Genomic DNA, 18,982 nt, shown 5'->3' on the forward strand with positions numbered 1-18,982 from the left:
TCTCTCTCTTCAGCACACCCGAAAGGGCGGTATTTGGACAAAAGTGTCAGGCTCGAGTGCGTGTGGAGTTGCTATTGCGTGTGCCTCTGTGGATTTCCTTCATGCTGTGCTGAGGGAACAAAGTGAGATACACTGTTGGAAAAATTCTCATCATCTGACCATTTTCATTATCGACGTTCGCCTGTTTTTTTCCCCGGCTGAGTCAGAAAGAAATTCTGTGAAAAATTCAGGTTTGTGTCAGCTTTTCCTCCCACAAGTTTCCTGAGATTCTGAGCAGGAAAGTCTTCTTCGCCTCGTGTGCGAGTGTATTCGTGTCGCGATGTCAAGAGGTCAAAGTCACAAGGATACTCGCGATGTGCGATCCTGCCTCAATGCAGAGGGGCTTTCCACGCCTCGCTAATCAATCAGTGCGGCTGATAATGCTGAGGAAAAAGTGACGTAACCATGGATGAATCTTGTGTGCGACACAACAAAAAGTCTCTTCACGTGCATCATCGATGCCCGGGTCTATTTTGGGCACGCCGACTTTTCCCCACTGTCCAAAGAGTATGAAAATTCTCCTCTCCGTGACATTTTCCACTCATCGCCGCACATTTTCACGCGATTTTCGCCGTGCATGTGTGCGAAAGGCGCGATAAGATACACAATTTATGATGTGACCACTCTTGGGACAATCGATCTTATCAATAATCATAACGGATAGTGTTCGGGAGAGAGAGAAATCATCTGTGAGAGCGTCACATTAAAGCATCGCGTCGCCACTCAGTCTTTGCAAGACGCTCCTTCGCAGCAACATAAATCAGGCCAAGGATTCATCATCGCGAGCGGCGCTCTGATGAAAATCAATAGCGATGTGTTGAACGGGTCAAGAAACTCTCAGCCAAGTGCATTTCTCTCTCTCTCTCTCTTTGCAGACGCCACTGATCGTCGCATCTTTTGCAATCGTACCAACAGCCATGTTCGCCCTCTGGTACTTGTCGTTCGCGATCGACGAAATAAGGTGAGTGGAGACGCTTTTCCGCGAGATCATGCGCTTTCCCGCCACTCAAAGATCGCGCGAGATCAAAGGATGTCTCGTTTTGCCGCTATTTAGGCGATTGCGCCAAGCTCTTCTGCGAAAACATTCTATCAAAAGAGGGAGTGTTTATTTAAGGGTGCAATTAGTGTGCGCCCCATTATTTATTCAAAAGCTAATTGAAGATAATGATAGTCAAGCAGTTTTCCACCATACACGAAAGGCTGTGCATAAAGAAAGGGAAACAAAAGAGTCTTTCTCTTGTAAACCAATAAATCCAATATATGTTTCTTTTATTAAATTATCACAGAATGTTGATAAGTTTACAAATACACCTCAAAATGCAATTCTATTTAAATTGGAATTTATTTATTTGAATTAAAAATATGTAAAGGTGAGACTCAAAACTAGAAAAGATAGAATATATCCCTAATATCGATTTAAGAAATCAATCCAAAAACTTCTTTTCTCCTTTTGTTCATGCAACAATAGAGTGAGAATATTGCAATTTCTGCGAGTATTTAGCACTTGTTCACTAATAAATCTGAACTCTATCGATAAAAATCGCTTCGTGCACCATTTATTACCTAATTAATCATGGGTATTTAGTAGAAATCCCGCAACATAGGTCAGTGTTGGCGATAAAAGAGCAAATGAAGATATCTTGCCTCCACTAAATATCGCTGAATTCTCATTTTAACACGTCTCGCCATATTTTTCCGCCAAATAAAGTGCCTTTAGCTCGCCGAGTGTGTGTGCCGGAGAAATTAGCAGCAGAATTATCACTTGGACTAGATCTTATCAGGGCGTCTTTCGCCTGGGGAATTGAGTCAGAGGCAAACGAAATCGATTTTAATCTATTCACGTAGACCAGAAAAATATGTGAAGTCCATTGATTTCTTATCATTTTTTGTGTTCGGCGTTGGGGAAAATTTTTCTTGACATGCAACTGAGAAACACGCCCCAAAAGAAAGTCTGTAATTTTCCCGTCTTCATAGTTTATTCTTCAATGCGGGCCAAGAGGACAATATTTTGCTGATGAAAAATAAAAATAAATATGAGAAAAACCTCAACATTGGCCTTGGAAGATTTTTCACGATCATTGCCAAATGGCAAATTTTTATTTTTAATTCGTATTTACATGACGCTTCTGGGCGTGAGACCGAGTGGAGCAGCTTCAAATGCTAGTTTATAAAATTACCAGTGAGATTGTGTTTGTAATTGAGAGATATAAAATTGGATCATGTTCTGAAAAGCCAATTGAGAATGTTTGGCATCGCATTGAGATGCTAATTTTCCTCGCAATGCTCTTTTTTGTCCAATAACACAGATGAACCTTTTGATGAGAAATGAGGTTTTTCCTCTGATTGCTTCCGCTGGAAAAACACTACGATGCTTAATAAGATATTTGCGGATAAAGTTGATTAAGACTTTCTGTGGGATTTGTATTTATTTAGTAGGTAAAAAGTGTCAAGAGAAGGGAAAATGTTGGGAGAAATCTCGTGAAAAATGCGTGTTTTGCGTGATGCGTAGGCGTCCGGCTCAGTCCTGGCCACAGGCCAAGTGAAATCCACAGAAAGACGCACGTCTTTGTCGTTTTCACGCCGGCATTGCATAATCGCGAAGGAGAAAAAAGACCCCATCTGTAAACTTCCATCAATCATCCGAGATTTTTCCGTTTAATAATTCCTCTTATGCAATTTTTCTTTTTTTTTACCTCCTTTGGTTTGCTTTTTTTCTTAATTTCATTTTGTTTTTTTCTTTGGTTTCTCCTGATTTTCATGCACAGGAAACGTCTTGGATACCCATCAATCTTTGGAGGCGCAAAGACTCCTGTGACAATCCCTTCGAAGCCTGAAACGCCAAAGCCTGAGGTGAAAAAGGAAGATGTGAAGCCGAAGGAGCCTGAGAAGAAGACAGAACCTGTGAAGCAGCCTGAACCTGTGAAGAAAGTGGTGCCTGAAAAGAAGCCAGAAGTGCCGAAGATTGTGCCAAAATCTCCAGAACCGCCAAAGAACAATGGACAATCGAGTCCAGCTGCTAAACAGCCTGAATCGCCTGAAACCCAGGAGTTGATGAAGACGTATGAAATCCCTGAGAAAGACGAGGGCAAGAAGAAGCCGGATTCTGTGAATGGAGCGAGTGGTGTTCGTCAGGTTTCGCCGAAACCCAAAGAATCACCCAAAGAATCACCCAAAGAATCCCCTAAAGAATCGCCTAAAGAATCACCATCAAAAACCCCATCAAAATCTCCGAGTCCTGCGAAGAATGGAAGTCTCGCCAAGGCAAAGTCCGCAAAAGACGCCACGACGGCTTTCCTAGCTGAGGAATCGTCGAAGCCAGCCGGCAAAAGGTATCCCAAGACAGTGAAACGTCCTTAAAACGAACTACCAGCAGTTGTGATTTGTTTTGTCTCTCACTCATTTAATTTATCCATCCTCTCCTTGTGCAATTTAGTTAGATGAATTTTTTGTGTTACAAAGAGGATCAATTGGCGATTGACATAGGGAAATGATCGCGAGCACAAATATCGTCGAGGTTACGCGAATTCTCTCTGGGAGTGTCGCTAAAATTCACTCGTGAAGGGCATGAACTATGCAATCCCAAACCATCCTCATGCCAGACACGCGTTCTATGCATTTTGCCAAGTCAGCCAGAGTTGCGGAGTTGTATTTGCAGTGAGAAGAGAGGGAAATGCTGCATCTTTCCCATGTTTCATCTATGCTCTTAGCAACTCTGCCAGTCATTTTCGTACATATTCTCGTGCAAGATCTTCTCTAAATCATCCGAAGCGGTTTTCTCTGTTTATTTATTTTTTTCCCAAGAGCATCGAATTGTATATACATATGTTTGAGCATTTGAGTATTGAAGATGGCAATAATAAATAGATTTATTGGTTCATGTCTCGTTTTATAGTTGCAAGTTTGCCGAGGAAGCGTGAAAATAGACGCGAATTGGACAGCTTTAGGAGTGAAATTATAGGAATATGAGAGATCTCTCCGCCAATTATAATAGAAAAGGCTATTTTGAGCACTTGACAGCGCTCCTTGACTTCTAAAGGAGTGAAAAGTCAAAGGCATAATGCGATATCACGAGGAGAAATCTATTTCTAAACCATCTCTGTTTTCTTGACTTTCACGGATTTTATATTTGTGCAAAGGAAGAATGAGTGAGAAGAAATTTAATGAAGTGCAGCTTCGGTTGAAATTAATGCCTTTTCTCTGTGTCATCTCTTTTTCCTTTCCTCACGAGAAGCATATTTATTTTTAATTCCATCTTCCTTCGTATACCGTCAAGAAGAGTCACACAGCATCCAAGAGAACTTTCTCCCGTCTTTTCACTCCCATCGAAAATATAGCGTGCAAGAAGTGAAAACTATTTCGAAACTGTTGGACTGGGCAATTCCTGTGCAGGCTAAAAATACGATCATTTTCAACTTGTATAGTCTCTTGTCTCTCTTTTCCTTGTTTTATATCCCCAAAGCATCACATCCAACATTTCATGCTGTCTTTAATTTCTATCTCGCAACACACAACATGATAAGAATAAATTTTCCGCGCCTTCTAGCATTTATTTTCCACTTGGCCACCAAAGAATTCCACTCAAATCCCAAAATTCCGCCACAGATTTTATTTTTCACTATAAAATTTCAATATAGGCAAAAGCTATTTTCCACTATCTTCCGCTCGTCGAACTCCTTTATCGCCCCAACTGGAGGTGGATTGAATTATCGCATCAGCTTCATCTCTGGCTATTGATAATGCTTTTTGAGGAAATATCATGTGAGAGATTTATAGACTTCCCATGTGATTCTCGTCATGTTCACCTGTGCGATAATTTTCTCCACCAACTCTGCCACAAGATTACGCAGTAATCCAATCTTATTTACACATGCAGTGAATTGAAATGCGGCCTCGCGAGTTATTATTCAGAATGCAAACACGAGATTGAAGTGTTATTTGTGCTCTTAATTGGGCTAAATGTGTTACAGATTGCTAAATAGACAAAAGTTAGTTGTAAACATTTGGGAAGGATCAAGATTGTCTTAAAGCAGATTATTCTGATTATTAGTTTTGCATGAAAGTATAACTATAGTTTTATTGTCTTTATATTTATTCTTTAATTGAAAAGTATTTTTAGTTTCTTCAGTGTGAATCTTAATGTGAGGATTGCGCAAAGATTTAATTGATTTTTCTCTGAGAAGATACTTTTTCCTTTTAGCATTTGAAATATAAAAGACGTGTTTGTAAATAAAATGCCATGTTCTTTTGCCATGAGTATAAATTTGCCTATAAAACCACTTAAACAGCGTTAAATAACATACTAAGTGATAATAGAGAAACGCAGAGTGGTTTAAACTAAATTGAATGCAGAAAGACGAACAATCCAATGAACACAATGTCTTCACATATTGATTAATTCCGTACATTTCCCCATTCAATTACAATATACCATCACAATTCCCGGGTGCGAGTGCGAGTTTGAGCGCTAACATGATCCTCTTGAATGAGTGTAAGTCAGTGGAGCTCATGGCAATCATTTAAGCATGTGTCCTGCGAAATAAGAATTCCCGAGATACTTTAAAGAGACAAGAGGAGATAAAGAGAATTCATTAGTCTCTCGAAAGATGACATATTTTGGCAACTGATCCCTTTTGCTGCCTCAGCGAGCGTCAGCGCTGAGACTGAGGGGAAATTCTGAAAGTCGTGAGAGTGTGTATTTTAGAATTAAACTCGTCGGCAAATCCGCCATGGAGAGCATGTTCGAGATGAATTGACTTAATTGTGTTCAATTGAAATTTATGTTGACGATCGCATTCAATTAACGAGCGACTCGCATGGAGTCGGTGCGCATGGGGGCGCTCGGGCGCCCGTGGGAAGGCCGGTGGAGGGGCGCGCGCTCGAGGGTGCAGGAAAATCCCTGTGGACCACACACCAGTGAGTTTTCCACACTTGGCGCGTGACGTCAGGCACGAAGTCGCCCGCCAGCAGCCTCCCCGTCGCCCGAACGCCCAGCGCGATAGCACTTTTAGCCATTCTTGATGGTGATTCTGGGTGGTGGGGCGTTCGTCGGCTTCCACTCCGTGGCTCGAGCGAAAAGCTGGCGGATCCGCGCTTGGGACTCTCCCGAGGCTGAATATCAGAGTCACTATTTAGTTGAAAGTTGATTTCTTCGGTCGTTACAAGAGCTTAGAAGGTGAGGTGGAAAAAAGATAGTATTTTTTCTCATCCATGGTGAAAAGAGCCCTCGAACTGGCAGACAATCTGCAGAGATTAGCTCTTGCCCACACGAATTTATTCAATTTCACGAGGAGTGAAATCCTCTTTCTGCCTATCGCGTTGCAAAGAAAATTTCGTTGGCGGATTTCGGTAAGAAAGTTTAATGATAAGGATAGTTTGCGAGCCAGTTGATAACATGGATGGAAATCGGAGTGAATTTATTTGTACTTCCGCGGCTTCTGGTCAATTGGAAAAGTGAATCACGACAGAAGTATTATCGACATTCATGTGATTTCTGCGCTATTGAAGCACACACCACGCAAATCACAATCGCACGATATCTCAAGTTTCAATTAAACCGGGAATTTGTGGTGTTTTGCCTTTATCGAGAACCATTTAAATAGTGTGCATGAAATTTGCCACACACAATCCAGCAAATTGCCACTGAAATCTTCACTGCAGTGCTGGGTGAACAATGCGAATTTTATTTAATTTCCGGTCAAGGTAGCGCGAGACCGCGATGCACTTTTTAAATGCAATAGAAAAAGCAGCATTAGACACTATGAAACTTCAGTGCGCGCTGGAGTGATTTCGTAACAATTCCGCCACTGCAAGTGTATTGGAGACACACTCAGTGCTCAATTGCAAATTAATAAATTGCACCGCAAATCCGTGTCATTAGTCACATTGCTGAGTATTGGCGAAGAGACAGAAAAATCCCACCTAAAGTCATTATGAAGCGCGCTAGAAGTCAGTCTATGCGAGCTCCATTGAGAAAATCTCCACGTTAAAGTGCATTTTCTCGTTGCGCAATCACCGCCAGAACGTTGGTCGATTTTTCCTCATGTGTTATGTAACCCATGCTGAAGAACACAGCCAAGGCTTTAGTTGCTCATCAGCCGGAAAAGCGAATAAGTCTCGAGACTGTGAATTGTTTTGGCTCACAGCGGAAAATTTCTGCCAAGAAATCACTCGCGAGCCTCACCTTTTCGCCTCTATTCACCTGAACTGCAATACAAATTGTAAGTGTGACAAATATAAAATTTTACACGAGAATCCTATATTGGAGACCCAAAGACTCCTCGAGTGCCGCAGTTTCCTGCCCAGTGACTCTCAATTGCTCGCGACGAGAATTGTGAGTTAAAGTTAGAACAATTCTCAAGCCCTGGGAATTTATAGCCGGCATTTTGCAATTGTGGAAAAATCACGTTGGGATTCAGAATTTATTTTTAAATTAAAACACACCAGCGATTTGCCAACGCGTGCGGAGGAGAATTTATTTGATTGTTTCCGAGCCAAATCTTCCGCCAAAGAGTTTCGGTTTTGCTGAGGAATTCTCGCCGTTCCTTTTTCATCGACAAAACATATTCATGTATTTCCCGATGTGGTCTCCAAGGTGAAGGAAATCAATGGGGGCGGGGGAGGAAAAGAGGGGACGTTATGTAATTGCCCAGCAGCAGTTAATTACCCTGTCAGATTTAGATGGAGGAGGAAACTTCTGTGACGCCTCTCAGCGTTTCACTCTGTATGCAAAGTTCGTGCGATTTTCCGAGCTTGTGACAATGGGTTGGAAAAGCTTCTGAGAGATTGCAATTTAGCCGCTCTGGATTATGAAGGTTATTCAGAAGTCGATGAAGGTTAATAATGTAATGGAAGCAGGATTGAAATGCGGCTTAATGTTTCGCTTCGACTCTTCCTATCCGGAAGCTTTGGCGGAGCTTTCGAACTTTCGCTTCTACATGGCAAGACTTGATCGAAATTTATCTTCCATCGCCTTCTTAGCATGCTCAATTTATTTTCCTTGCTAAACCAATAAATAAACACTTCAACTGAATCTCTTTGAGAGTTCACCTGACGAAAGCGAATATCCACGTCTCGATAAATAGGAGCGCAAGAATGTGTATTTGAAGGTATAAATTGAGATAGAGACCTTGACACTCGATATCATTGCTGGGGAAGTTTCTGTAATGGAAAGAAATGGAGTCATGCGCTCTCGTATCGCTCGGCAATTTCTCTATGAGGGTTACATAATGCTCAAGAGCCAGTGTCAGTGCCTATGATGGTACGAGAGCATTCGTAATCTTTATGATATGTTCCGAGCAGGCAATATATCAATTGGCACAAATTAAAAGTGCATGATAAGTTGATAAGTGATTGTATAATTTGGGGAGTTTTTTCGCTGGAACTCTGCGCGCTCATGCAAGAAGTGCGACACCGGAAGAAGGTGATTTAGAGTCGCGAGGAGAATTGGAAGAAGTTGTCAATTGGCATGTTCCTGCGCGGGTGTCAGAGAATTTCCCGGGGACGCGCAATTAGATGCGAATTTTGACGCAAAAGCTCATCAGTCGCTGCTTTGGACGCCAGCCGAGGAGGAGTTTATGGTAATTCTTATGTCATACAATAATTATTCTTTCGACAACTCCCCAAACACTGATAGCAAGTGTCTATCACTCCACTTATGACTACCTGCCTTATCAAGTGGAACGATCTGCAGTAAAAAAATGTGTATATCACTGTCAATATAGCACGATTTCGCGTCAATATCGCATCACCTTTTGTCACTGATAACACGCCCAACAAGAGCGGGGGAGAATTGTAGATTGAACTCTCGGATCGCGATCACCGCGGACGATCATCGCGAGAAAATCATTGCTGAATTGGGACTCGAGAGCCCAGCAATTGCTGGAGAAGGTGTCAGTCGATCTGTGGGACTCACTTGGCGATTTTCTGCCAGAGACTTCTTGCTCAAGTGCAGCGAAACGGTCAACTTTGTGCCTCTCTAGAGTTCACTAAACCCCAGTAGGAATTAGTTGCATGAAATAATCCAATTGTATCTAATTGATTTAACTCTCCCCGCGCGCAAGTGATTCAAGAGTTATTTTTAGTGCATCGCCGGCCGCTTTTAAATAATCCCTCACACCCGAGAGCTTTTGCGCGACGGAGCTTCCTTTTTTCCTGCGTCGTCCCTTCGGAACAAACACCCTTCCTCAACATCAACTGGTTCTCTTTTCGGAGAATTAATGTGATTATCGCACACGCCGGCTTCATCCCTTGACAACAGGGCACAGGGTGACACACTCCGCCCGCGCCAATCTATGGCCCGATTTGGCACAGTGATAGGCGTTCGCGTGACTTGTCATGGCCAGTCATTCGGCCTGCAGAATCTATTGGTGAAGAACTGCTATCGCAGTGACAGAAAAGAGTTATTTTCTACTCTTTTCCATCACACAATTTATTTCCAAAATACCTCCAAACACTTGATTTTATCCAAATACATTGAAACGTGCTATTTTTAGCTGTAATAAATTTCGAGAAGCCCTTAAGTTTAATAGCCTGATAAGTACAATGTCTTATCTGTGGATTATCGCACACTTGAGAGTTTCAATACTCCATACAATTAAGTGTAAAGTCATCAAGAATACTTAAATTGTGCTAATTTGAGCTAAACAGGAGCAAATCAGATTACATACGTGAAATTCGAAACTATCGAGTCTCACTCTGGACCCTGTTTTGTACGCCCAGAGTTGCGTTTTGGGATTCCCTTTCCCCGCTTCCGGAGCAATTTGTCTCTGAATTCAGGCTCTTCTCATTCTTCCAAATCACTGCAATAATTCTTTGGGTTTCCTCTGCGGAAGTTTCAATGCATGTCGGACAAGGATTAGTTCTCGGTCAAGGGAAATCGGTCGAGATGCGGGTCACCCTGCATCGCGCCCGGCGTCCTCTTGTTAGGGCTGTTGTGCCTCTATTGTTTGCCACTCACCCCTGCGCTTCGTGCCCTCCCGACGCCACGAGCGTGCACGCGCCTGTGTGTGTGCTTTTGGCGCGCGCGGCGACTGGGTGAGGCGTTCGTCCCGGCGGCGTCCCAGCCGATGTCTGCCGACAGTTGGCAGCACCGGCCAGGGTGCGACCGGCGCCGCCGCTGCGTTTTCCCGGCGGTTCGCACTCTGCCGCAACCCCTGCGCCAATGTGGAACGCCGAGCACAGCGGAAGGACACGGCTGCCTCCATTTTAGGCCCAGGAAGGACAGTGAACGCCCGACCGGCGATTTTTACTCCCCCTCGAGTTTGGGTTCTCTCGCGTGAAGCGCATCCTTTTTTCCGTTTTGCCATCGCGGCGCCAGTGTGCTCGTTTCCGCGGAAGCTGTGCGTGTGAAATCGCCAGAATTGCTTAATTGCACTGAGTTTTCCGGGCACCCCTCCCTTGTGCGGCCGTTTTGCACCCCCCGCAAAGTGACACTCCTTGAGTTTAGTGACGCCACCCCTTCTGTGCAATATAGGCAATTTGGGGGCCAGAGTGTGTGGAGATTGCTGGAAAAGGACACCCACCGAGGACAGCGAGGCGCACAGTTTTAATTGTTAATCAGTTGCGGTGGTAAAATCAATCGCGCGCGAAGGCGAAGTGAACGGAAACGCACAATTGTGTCATAAATTCTTTAGCGCGGGATTCTTTATCTAAAAATAGTTGTTGAGTGTGATCCTGACGCGCCCCGTTTTTTCTCTCACCCAGACACCGGATCAATAAAAGTCCCACCCCTCCGAAGCTCATCCACCTTGTGCGAGGGTGTTTAAAGCGGGTTTCTGCATATTTAATCGACAAATTGTGATTCAATAGAGGCACAAAACTGTCCTCTCGCCGCACGGTGTGCAGGACGAGACCAATTAAGTATTTAAGGAAGTGGGCTTAAAGTTGCACAAAGTCCCTTGAGACCTTTTTCGAGGAGGCGCGGAAGTGCGAGGGATCAAAGACAGTGAGAAGAGAAAGAGAGAGAGAGAGAGAGGAAATTTTGTGAAAATGGGCGGGTGCACATCGAAGGAAAAGAAAGATAAAACGGCAGACAATGGAACGACCGGCGGTGCAGAAGGGTGTGTATCAAACTCGATGGTATTCTTGGCGAGGTAAGTGCGGCATTGAGAGTTGGGCTCCTGTGCCGCACCGGATTTTTCCTTTCTTTTCCGTTGCTGATGGCTTTTCAAAGATCCCCAAAGTTGCATCCATGTTCTTTTGCGCGCTTCTTCAGCTGATCGAGCGGAATGTTTTTGTGGCTGTGTAGTTGATTTGGGAGAGACAGAGGCATTTAGTCCTTTAGTATTTGCATAAGGTCGGTGAAAAGGGGTCCGAGCAGGCGATGGCACAAAGGGGATGATCATGAGGGGTGAGAAATTTGTGCAGCTGCGCCAGAAATCACATCAGAAATATCATATTCGATTAATCATTGGTGTGCACAGTCGGAGGGATGAAAACATCCCAAAGGACTGTTCTCAGTTCCAATGGAAATTTGTATATGCTAATGACGAGAGGGAGAAGTTGTCCTTTTCCCTGTCACTTGCCTCCCCAACATATTCATCGATTGGCGCCCACTCCCATTTTTACGCATAGCATGAAATGCTCAGTGAAAATCAACAGACGAAAATAATTAAAAGTTTACACAATAGAATGCGGGGCTTCCATTGGTGGGAGGAAGGAAAATTATACCGATAACTTATTGCTAGTGTCATGAAATGTTTCATCGCACGAAGAGTCCATTAAGAAAGAGTTTCTTTTCAAATTGTCAAGCGACTTTTCAACTTGCTCCTCAATCTACTCCATCCATTCTTTAATGAAAATTTCGCGCGAAGACCATTTGTTGGGAGAAAGTTGCGAGGGAAGGAAGTGTGTAAACATGTTTTGTGCCAGAGGGGAAAATTGACGAAATTTTCTTTGCAATGAAATGAGCTTAAAGCACGCGATGGGCTCTCTGTCGCGACGTCGTAACAATTTCACGGCATGTCCAATTGTTCAACCGGCAGGAACAAATCCGACACCATGGTTGATGCTGCTACTCTTGAGAAGATGGAGGCTGGCTTCGCCAAGCTCGCCGCGTCTGACTCCAAGTCTCTGCTGAAGAAGTACTTGACCAAGGAGGTCTTCGACGCCCTCAAGACCAAGAAGACCCCGTCCTTCGGTTCCTCTCTGTTGGACTGCGTCCAATCTGGTGAGTTTTCTGCCCCGGCACTTGAGCGCATTATCACGCAAATTGATAAGATCGTGAGTTTGCTCTCAAGCTGTTTAATTAAACACTCTGGATTGGAAATGTTCAGTCGCTGCGAGTACTATTAGTGTAATTAATGTAATATTTGTGTTTGCCCGATTGTTTATCTCATATATTGAGTCACTTTTGACAAAATGCCAAGTCACTAAATTTCCTTATTTAAATATTTATTAGATTTCACTTGACTGTAAAATATATAGTCTGACTCAATCCAGATGTGGCAGCAAATTACACAGATCACGGCAGACATGTGCATGTTTCACTTGCGTTTCCACTAACGCTTTTCCCTTCTGTGCCCAGGATTTGAGAACCACGACTCTGGTGTCGGTATCTATGCTCCTGACGCTGAGGCGTACTCCGTGTTCTCCGATCTGTTCGATCCCATCATTGAGGACTACCACACGGGCTTCAAGAAGACGGACAAGCACCCGGCGCGCAACTTCGGTGATGTGGACACCTTCGGCAATCTCGATCCCGCCGGCGAGTTCGTGATCTCCACTCGCGTGCGCTGCGGTCGCTCCATGGAGGGCTACCCCTTCAACCCCTGCCTCACGGAGGCTCAGTACAAGGAGATGGAGTCCAAGGTCTCCTCCACCCTGTCTGGCCTCGAGGGTGAGCTCAAGGGCAAGTTCTACCCACTCACTGGCATGGAGAAGGCCGTGCAGCAGCAGCTCATCGACGATCACTTCCTGTTCAAGGAGGGCGATCGCTTCCTGCAGGCTGCCAACGCTTGCCGCTTCTGGCCATCTGGTCGTGGCATCTACCACAACGACGCCAAGACCTTCCTGGTGTGGTGCAATGAGGAGGATCACCTGCGCATCATTTCCATGCAGATGGGCGGTGACTTGGGACAGGTGGGTTAGACCAAAGCGCGCCCCATGAGGACCTCCGGCTAACCGTTTTGCATTTGCAGGTCTACCGTCGCCTCGTAACGGCCGTGAATGATATTGAGAAACGCATTCCCTTCTCCCACCACGACCGGCTCGGCTTCCTCACGTTCTGCCCCACCAACTTGGGCACCACGATCCGCGCCTCTGTCCACATCAAGGTGCCAAAGCTGGCCGCCAACAAGGCCCGCCTCGAGGAGGTCGCCGGCAAGTACAACCTGCAGGTGCGCGGCACCCGTGGCGAGCACACCGAGGCCGAGGGTGGTGTCTACGACATCTCCAACAAGCGCCGCATGGGTCTCACGGAGTACGACGCCGTCAAGGAGATGTATGACGGCATCGCCGAGCTCATCAAGATCGAGAAGAGCCTGTAAAGACACCCACAAAGCAACCACAAGATTTTATTTCATCTCTTTTTTTTTGCTGAAAAGTCAGGATAAAACATGTATTTCTATTTGCTACATTATTACTTCATAATTTGCTGTACACTAACTTTCAACTAAAGATCGTGGGATGTTGGAGAGAGGGAAGAAGCGAGAGCAGCAGCTCAACCGTCATCTTGAGAGCGCTGAACACTCACATGTTTCTTTCAAAAAAACACTGCGGTAGATCGATTTCTTTCTTGTTTCTCGCGACTCCACAACAAATACTTTGCAGTTGAAACACACGCAAAAGATACTCCATAATGTAGAGTGGAATAAAGGAAAGAAACAGCAAATTGTCATCTTTTCTTTCACGACTTTTCGCTTGTTTGGTGTTTTTCCGCCAGCGGAATTTAGATGGTAGGTTAGGCCAGCAACAAGATTAGTAAGATAAACCTTTTCGTGTTTCGCCGTAGGTTTTCATTTCCTTGCGTTTCCCTCGCCGAGGAAAAATGTGACTTAGAGAGGGCGAAACATTAGCAAGACAAGCATTTTAAAAGAGAATCCCTAGATATTTATTAGGCTTTTAACTTTAGTTATATTAATCTTATTAAAGAACGATGATAAAAGGATTAAGATTGAGGACAGCCGTTGGAATTGGAATGAAGAAGAATGCGAAGGATTAGTTAGACATCCAGAAGCACGATCATGAAGAAGGAATTAAAATTCAGAACTGGTTCAATGTACAGCCAAAAACTGATATAAAATACTTTTAAATGACTTCAGTCAGTTGTTGATGAAGATACTAAAACAAAATTCTCAATAAAATTCTGAAGACAGAAAGATATTTTTCTTTTATTAGCGACAAGCTTTCTCATGTTTCATGCAACACATGAAGATGTTTCAGTTTAAAAAGTACATATTTTCCTGTATGCAAAGTCTATGTTTCTAGCAAAGACACTTTTATCATAGACACAAGTCTCCAAATCGATGAATTTTGTTTATGTCGTTCCTTGTAGACTTTCTGGTTCGAACTAAAACATTCCGCGATTGTTTTAAAGATTTTAATATAAAAAAACAGCAAGTAAATTTTGAGTACAATTTATTTTCCACTGTGAATAAAATGTGTTACAATTTCTTTTTGACAAATTTTTTTTTTAAATTTATTATGATTACGATACAATTTTAATCATTATTAGTAGAAGGCATTTGTTTTGTAAATTCACTAAAAATTCGAAATTTCATAAGTGAAAATAAGAGAGAAAGAAATTGCTGGACAATTATCTTTCACCTTCTTAACGATGAATTGTGAAAATTGTGGTATAATCATATTATTATCAATTACAAAGTACTTTGAAAATTGTTATTCATCGAGTTTCAATGTAATGAGTGTTTTTCCCTTAGCTAAAGGCACATTAATTCAAAAATATCATCAGTTATATTTTCTTCTCACATTTTTTTATAAGCATGTTTAAATGTTTACAGGCTCTTTTCTTCATTCTCCGGAGAACATTTTTAACATCGCATCGTCTTTGTTACTCTACAAATATTCTGTGAAACTTCTTTTCAAACGGCAAAATTTCGGTAATATGTTAATTGTACGACCTTAAAGAGAAGACAGAAAAATATTTTATTATATTAAGAGTAGAAAATATATATCTCTTTATTTGACAACAATCTCTCTCAGAGGTTTTAATATTAAAAAAAAAAACAAAATAAAATATAGACACTATCAGAGACGTTTCTGTGATGTTAAAATTTTTGGGAATCAATGACTAGTTATCCACATAATGTTTTTTGAGGAGATTAACATGATTTTCAGAACATCTTTTCAGAAGCCACTCCATATTCTTGTGGAGCGCTTTTCTTGGCTGTATGATTTTCTCCATAGATTTTTTTCCACGTGATTTTTGTGCAAACAAAAATATTTAAAAAGAAAGAAAAAAAATTAATTAGTGTTAGAAACTTTGATAAGTTTTTGCACCCACCTACAAAACATAAAATAACTAAGAACTAATAGCAAGAAGGGCGTCTTCGGGCAGGGACGAAACGATAACGGGCAAGTGAAAGGAACTGGTTAGAATGAGAAGAGGACGCGGAACTACTTTTGGCTTTCTATATTTTCTCTACATAGTTTCCTGGGAAGGTGCCGAAGCATCCTGTCCGCTGAGACGTTCCCACGAACCATCCGTCGTCGCACTTCTCCAGAACGTACACGATGTCGCCCTCGTCCATGTCCATCTCGTCCGGATTCTGCGGTTTGTATTTGTAGAGAGCTCGATATCTGTAAACAGGACAGTTTCAATTGGGAGTCTTGAGAAGGCACAAAGCTTATAAAACACCTTATTTAAGACTTTCTAAACTCGCAAGAAGCGAATACAAAGCAGTAACAACACCTTTAACAAGAACGAGACCTAAACATTCTACCTACAATGGTTGTAGTCCAAGAGTGAGCGAAATACAATAGAAATTCAAAGTGTTAAGATACAGTGTTTTACAAATATTTGTTCGTAAGCAAGGATATCATTCGCACTTCGGAAGCCCCGCCCTCTCGAACGCCACGCCCCTTTGTTTGTTTTACTGCTCAAGTGATTTTTAGTGGCGATTTAATAAAAACTAGTAATTTTCCTGCTCGTCGCGTGCAGTCCTAGCAGACACCGACAAAGAAAAGTGAACTAAAGTGCGTAGGAGTTCATAGGAAAATAGTGAATTATGAGAAAATTGCCGCGTTCAGTGTTTAAGCCACACAGTTAATGCTTTTGTGTTTACAATCTATCATTTTCCACGCACATGTATTCTCAGGAGAGTGATTCAGTCAACTTACGGGATTGGGTCTGAGTTGGTGTCCACGTGCAGAACCTCCGTCTTCTTCACCGTCCTCGTTCCGCGGATGACGCCATTGTCGCCCACGACCGGCGCCTCGAGCTCGAAGCGCGTCTCGCGCGTGTACGGCGACACTTCCAGCTCTGGCGTGATGAGGGAGTGCGCCGCCGGCGAGCCCACGGGCTTGGCCAGAGGCACGTGGGCGTCGTCGGAGCCGATGTCCGTCAGCACCTCCACATAGGCCACCGGGAAGATGCCCTTCCGGTTGGCGATTCTGCCCTCAAACCAATTGTCGTCGACGCGCCGCGTGAGCTTGATCAGTTCGCCCTTGTTGAGCGACAGCTCGATTGCACTCTGCGCGTTGAAATTGTACTTGGCTCTCGCCTGGCCTTCTGCGGGCTTCGGTTTCGGCGGGCATCGGACGCCGTCTTTGGAGATTATCTGCAGAGCAAGAGAGAGAGAGAGAAAGTTACAGCATCACTTTGCTTCAGGTTTTCCACAACCTGCGACATGAGAGATTTTATTTTCATTATGACTTTCATTTGAGCATCATCAATACTCAACTCTTGACCCGCGATCGTGTGTGCATTTATGAGACACTCCATCATCATGAGATTTCTCTTGCGCTGCCGCTCTTCAATCATGTGCGCCATTCAGGTGAAAACTTCGCTCAATCTTCCACACATTTCACCTGATCGATTGTACATCTCATGCATTGTGAATTTTTCCGTGAAAATTATCTCTATTTTGGCGGGAAGACGTGCAAATTCATTCCACTGTCGATTTACAACTTTAAATACCGCGTGTCGGGGAAAGATCATCACCCAATTACTTTTCATTTCAAATCCATAGACCATTGTGTGGTGCTTTCTGCTATGAAATCATCGGTTCTCTCTCTTTCAATTTTCTCAATTATTATGCAATTGTGATGCATTGTTGAGAAAAAAAAACGCTTGCAATGCGGGAAAAGATTACCATTTGGCAGAAAATACACGCATAATCGCGGGAAATGAAAGTCATTCTACAAAGAAATATCCCTCAAAAGTGTATTACAAAATTGATGGATTGCTTAGAAAATTGTTAAGCGAAAAAGGAAATGAGGTGAAATGGACTCTTTGGGTTTCATTTCAATTTAACATCCCATTTCACTCACACATCTCATCTTCCATCTGAAAATTATCACTGCTCAAAGGAAGTCCAGTTCGTCATGAGTCGACAAAGAGGAGAATATTTTATGTGAAGTCACATGAAAATTAAATCATTCCCCTGAATGGCCTAATAAACTAACACGACATTCCCTGTACATAACCGTAGTTTTCCCCTTTCACATATGTATTTTTCAATCGAATCTTCATCCCTCCGCTTTGCCTTTTCCTCATCCATCCTCCGTGTCCGTCGTCTTTTTAATAAGCATACTGTGAGATTTAAGAGCGCTCCAGGAGAAAGCCCAAAAGCTTTGCTGTCCCAAGGGTGGATTTGGGGAGAGAAGATATATTGAGAGTGCTTCATAACCTTCACTATCCAGGGGTATTTTAAAAGCTTCAGAGAGTCGGATTGAATTTAGGGAAAAATCAATTTTAACTAATAAAGTAGAAGTAGAAGGATGTTCTTGAAGCACACAAAAATGCTGTATTTTTGGTAAATATTGACAATATCTGAGATTCTCTGAGGAAATGAGGGCTCACAAGAGTGAAAAGAGGCATCAAAGAAATCTCCAAGAGGCAAATAATTCTCCGTTTATCGGGAAACTTCCACGTGCTGTGAACAGAAATATCACTTACCTCTACATAATTCAGCGGCAAGAGTCCCAGCATGGCGTTGTGCTCTCCCTCGTACCAGTTCTTATCGATTTGGCGTCTGATGTAGATGATGTCGCCTTTCTTGAAGGACAGCTCCCTGCAAAGCACATCAGATTGCAGCCAGTGTCGCGGAAATCCCACTTGCCACTCACCTGGCAGATTGCCCCTGGAAGTTGAAGAGAGCTCTGGCCACGGTCCTGGGCAGGAGTTGCTTGCTGTAGTCGTCCGCGCCGAAGTCGTCGAATCTGTTGAGCGGAATCGGGGACTTCTGGTTGGGGTGCATGTCCGTGTGGCGGCGGTTGCTCATGTCCTGCAGCTCCTGCAGGTACTTCCTGCGCCTCTCCTCCTGGTAGATCCTCTTCATGGCCTCCGCCTGGCGCCGGGCCAGCTCGTCCTCCGCGATGGGGTCCTTGTACTCATACCTGATGGGACTGCGATAGTGGATGTTCACGTCCGACTCCACGTAGCGATGTGGTGATTCTTCAAGACAAGACGGGAGATTTTCTTAACTGCCAGTGATAAATAGTGGCCTTCTTGACCTCCTAAAGCGCTCTTTTGTGCGAATTAGATTCCCACAAACGCGCCTCGAATGTCAGTGAAATCAAAGTTAAATTTATATATCATTTTTGCTCCATCAACTAAATAAACAAACTATGCACTGTCTGAATGTTATTCGTTTAGTGAGAGAAAATATTCCAGCCAAAGAAGCGACAAAACATCGTCAATTCATTTAAACGCTGAAGGTTGGTTTTTCTTTGAACAACAGACATAAACTTGATAGCGTATATTTTGGACTGCGACTCTATTTGCAAATGCTAGAGAAGATATTTGTGGGATTCTCACAAAAAG

At 43.3% G+C, this 18,982-nt stretch overlaps 2 protein-coding genes across 5 annotated transcripts in view; one reads left to right on the forward strand and one right to left on the reverse strand.

The window, feature by feature from the left end:
* Positions 1 to 9: 9 nt before the first annotated feature.
* On the forward strand, positions 10 to 14,354 carry LOC132261132 (arginine kinase 1). Of its 4 annotated transcripts, XM_059759703.1 has the most exons (6): positions 10 to 230; positions 915 to 1,000; positions 2,805 to 3,368; positions 12,021 to 12,205; positions 12,563 to 13,116; positions 13,176 to 14,354. In XM_059759703.1, exons 2-6 carry the CDS (start codon positions 957 to 959, stop codon positions 13,521 to 13,523), a joined length of 1,695 nt encoding a protein of 564 aa, XP_059615686.1. In that variant the 5' UTR covers positions 10 to 230; positions 915 to 956; the 3' UTR covers positions 13,524 to 14,354. The 4 variants fall into 4 exon arrangements, with proteins under 4 accessions (XP_059615686.1, XP_059615688.1, XP_059615689.1 ...); XM_059759705.1 differs by lacking the exons at positions 10 to 230; positions 2,805 to 3,368 and having other exon boundaries at positions 942 to 1,000; XM_059759706.1 differs by lacking the exons at positions 10 to 230; positions 915 to 1,000; positions 2,805 to 3,368 and adding an exon at positions 6,080 to 6,211 and having other exon boundaries at positions 13,176 to 13,867.
* A 242-nt stretch (positions 14,355 to 14,596) lies between these two features.
* Positions 14,597 to 18,982, reverse strand: part of LOC132259068 (uncharacterized) — a 42,673-nt gene continuing 38,287 nt past the window's right edge. Inside the window, exons 22-25 of the mRNA XM_059756613.1 lie at positions 18,286 to 18,613; positions 18,116 to 18,230; positions 16,336 to 16,775; positions 14,597 to 15,795 (exon numbers count right to left, since the gene is read on the reverse strand). Coding sequence (XP_059612596.1) covers positions 15,627 to 15,795; positions 16,336 to 16,775; positions 18,116 to 18,230; positions 18,286 to 18,613 — 1,052 coding nt within the window. The 3' untranslated portion in view covers positions 14,597 to 15,626. The remainder of the gene's footprint in view (positions 15,796 to 16,335; positions 16,776 to 18,115; positions 18,231 to 18,285; positions 18,614 to 18,982) is intronic.

The sequence above is a fragment of the Phlebotomus argentipes genome, unplaced genomic scaffold (assembly GCF_947086385.1).
Source record: "Phlebotomus argentipes unplaced genomic scaffold, Phlebotomus argentipes genome assembly scaffold_18, whole genome shotgun sequence".
In the NCBI taxonomy this organism is placed as follows: Eukaryota; Metazoa; Arthropoda; class Insecta; order Diptera; family Psychodidae; genus Phlebotomus; species Phlebotomus argentipes.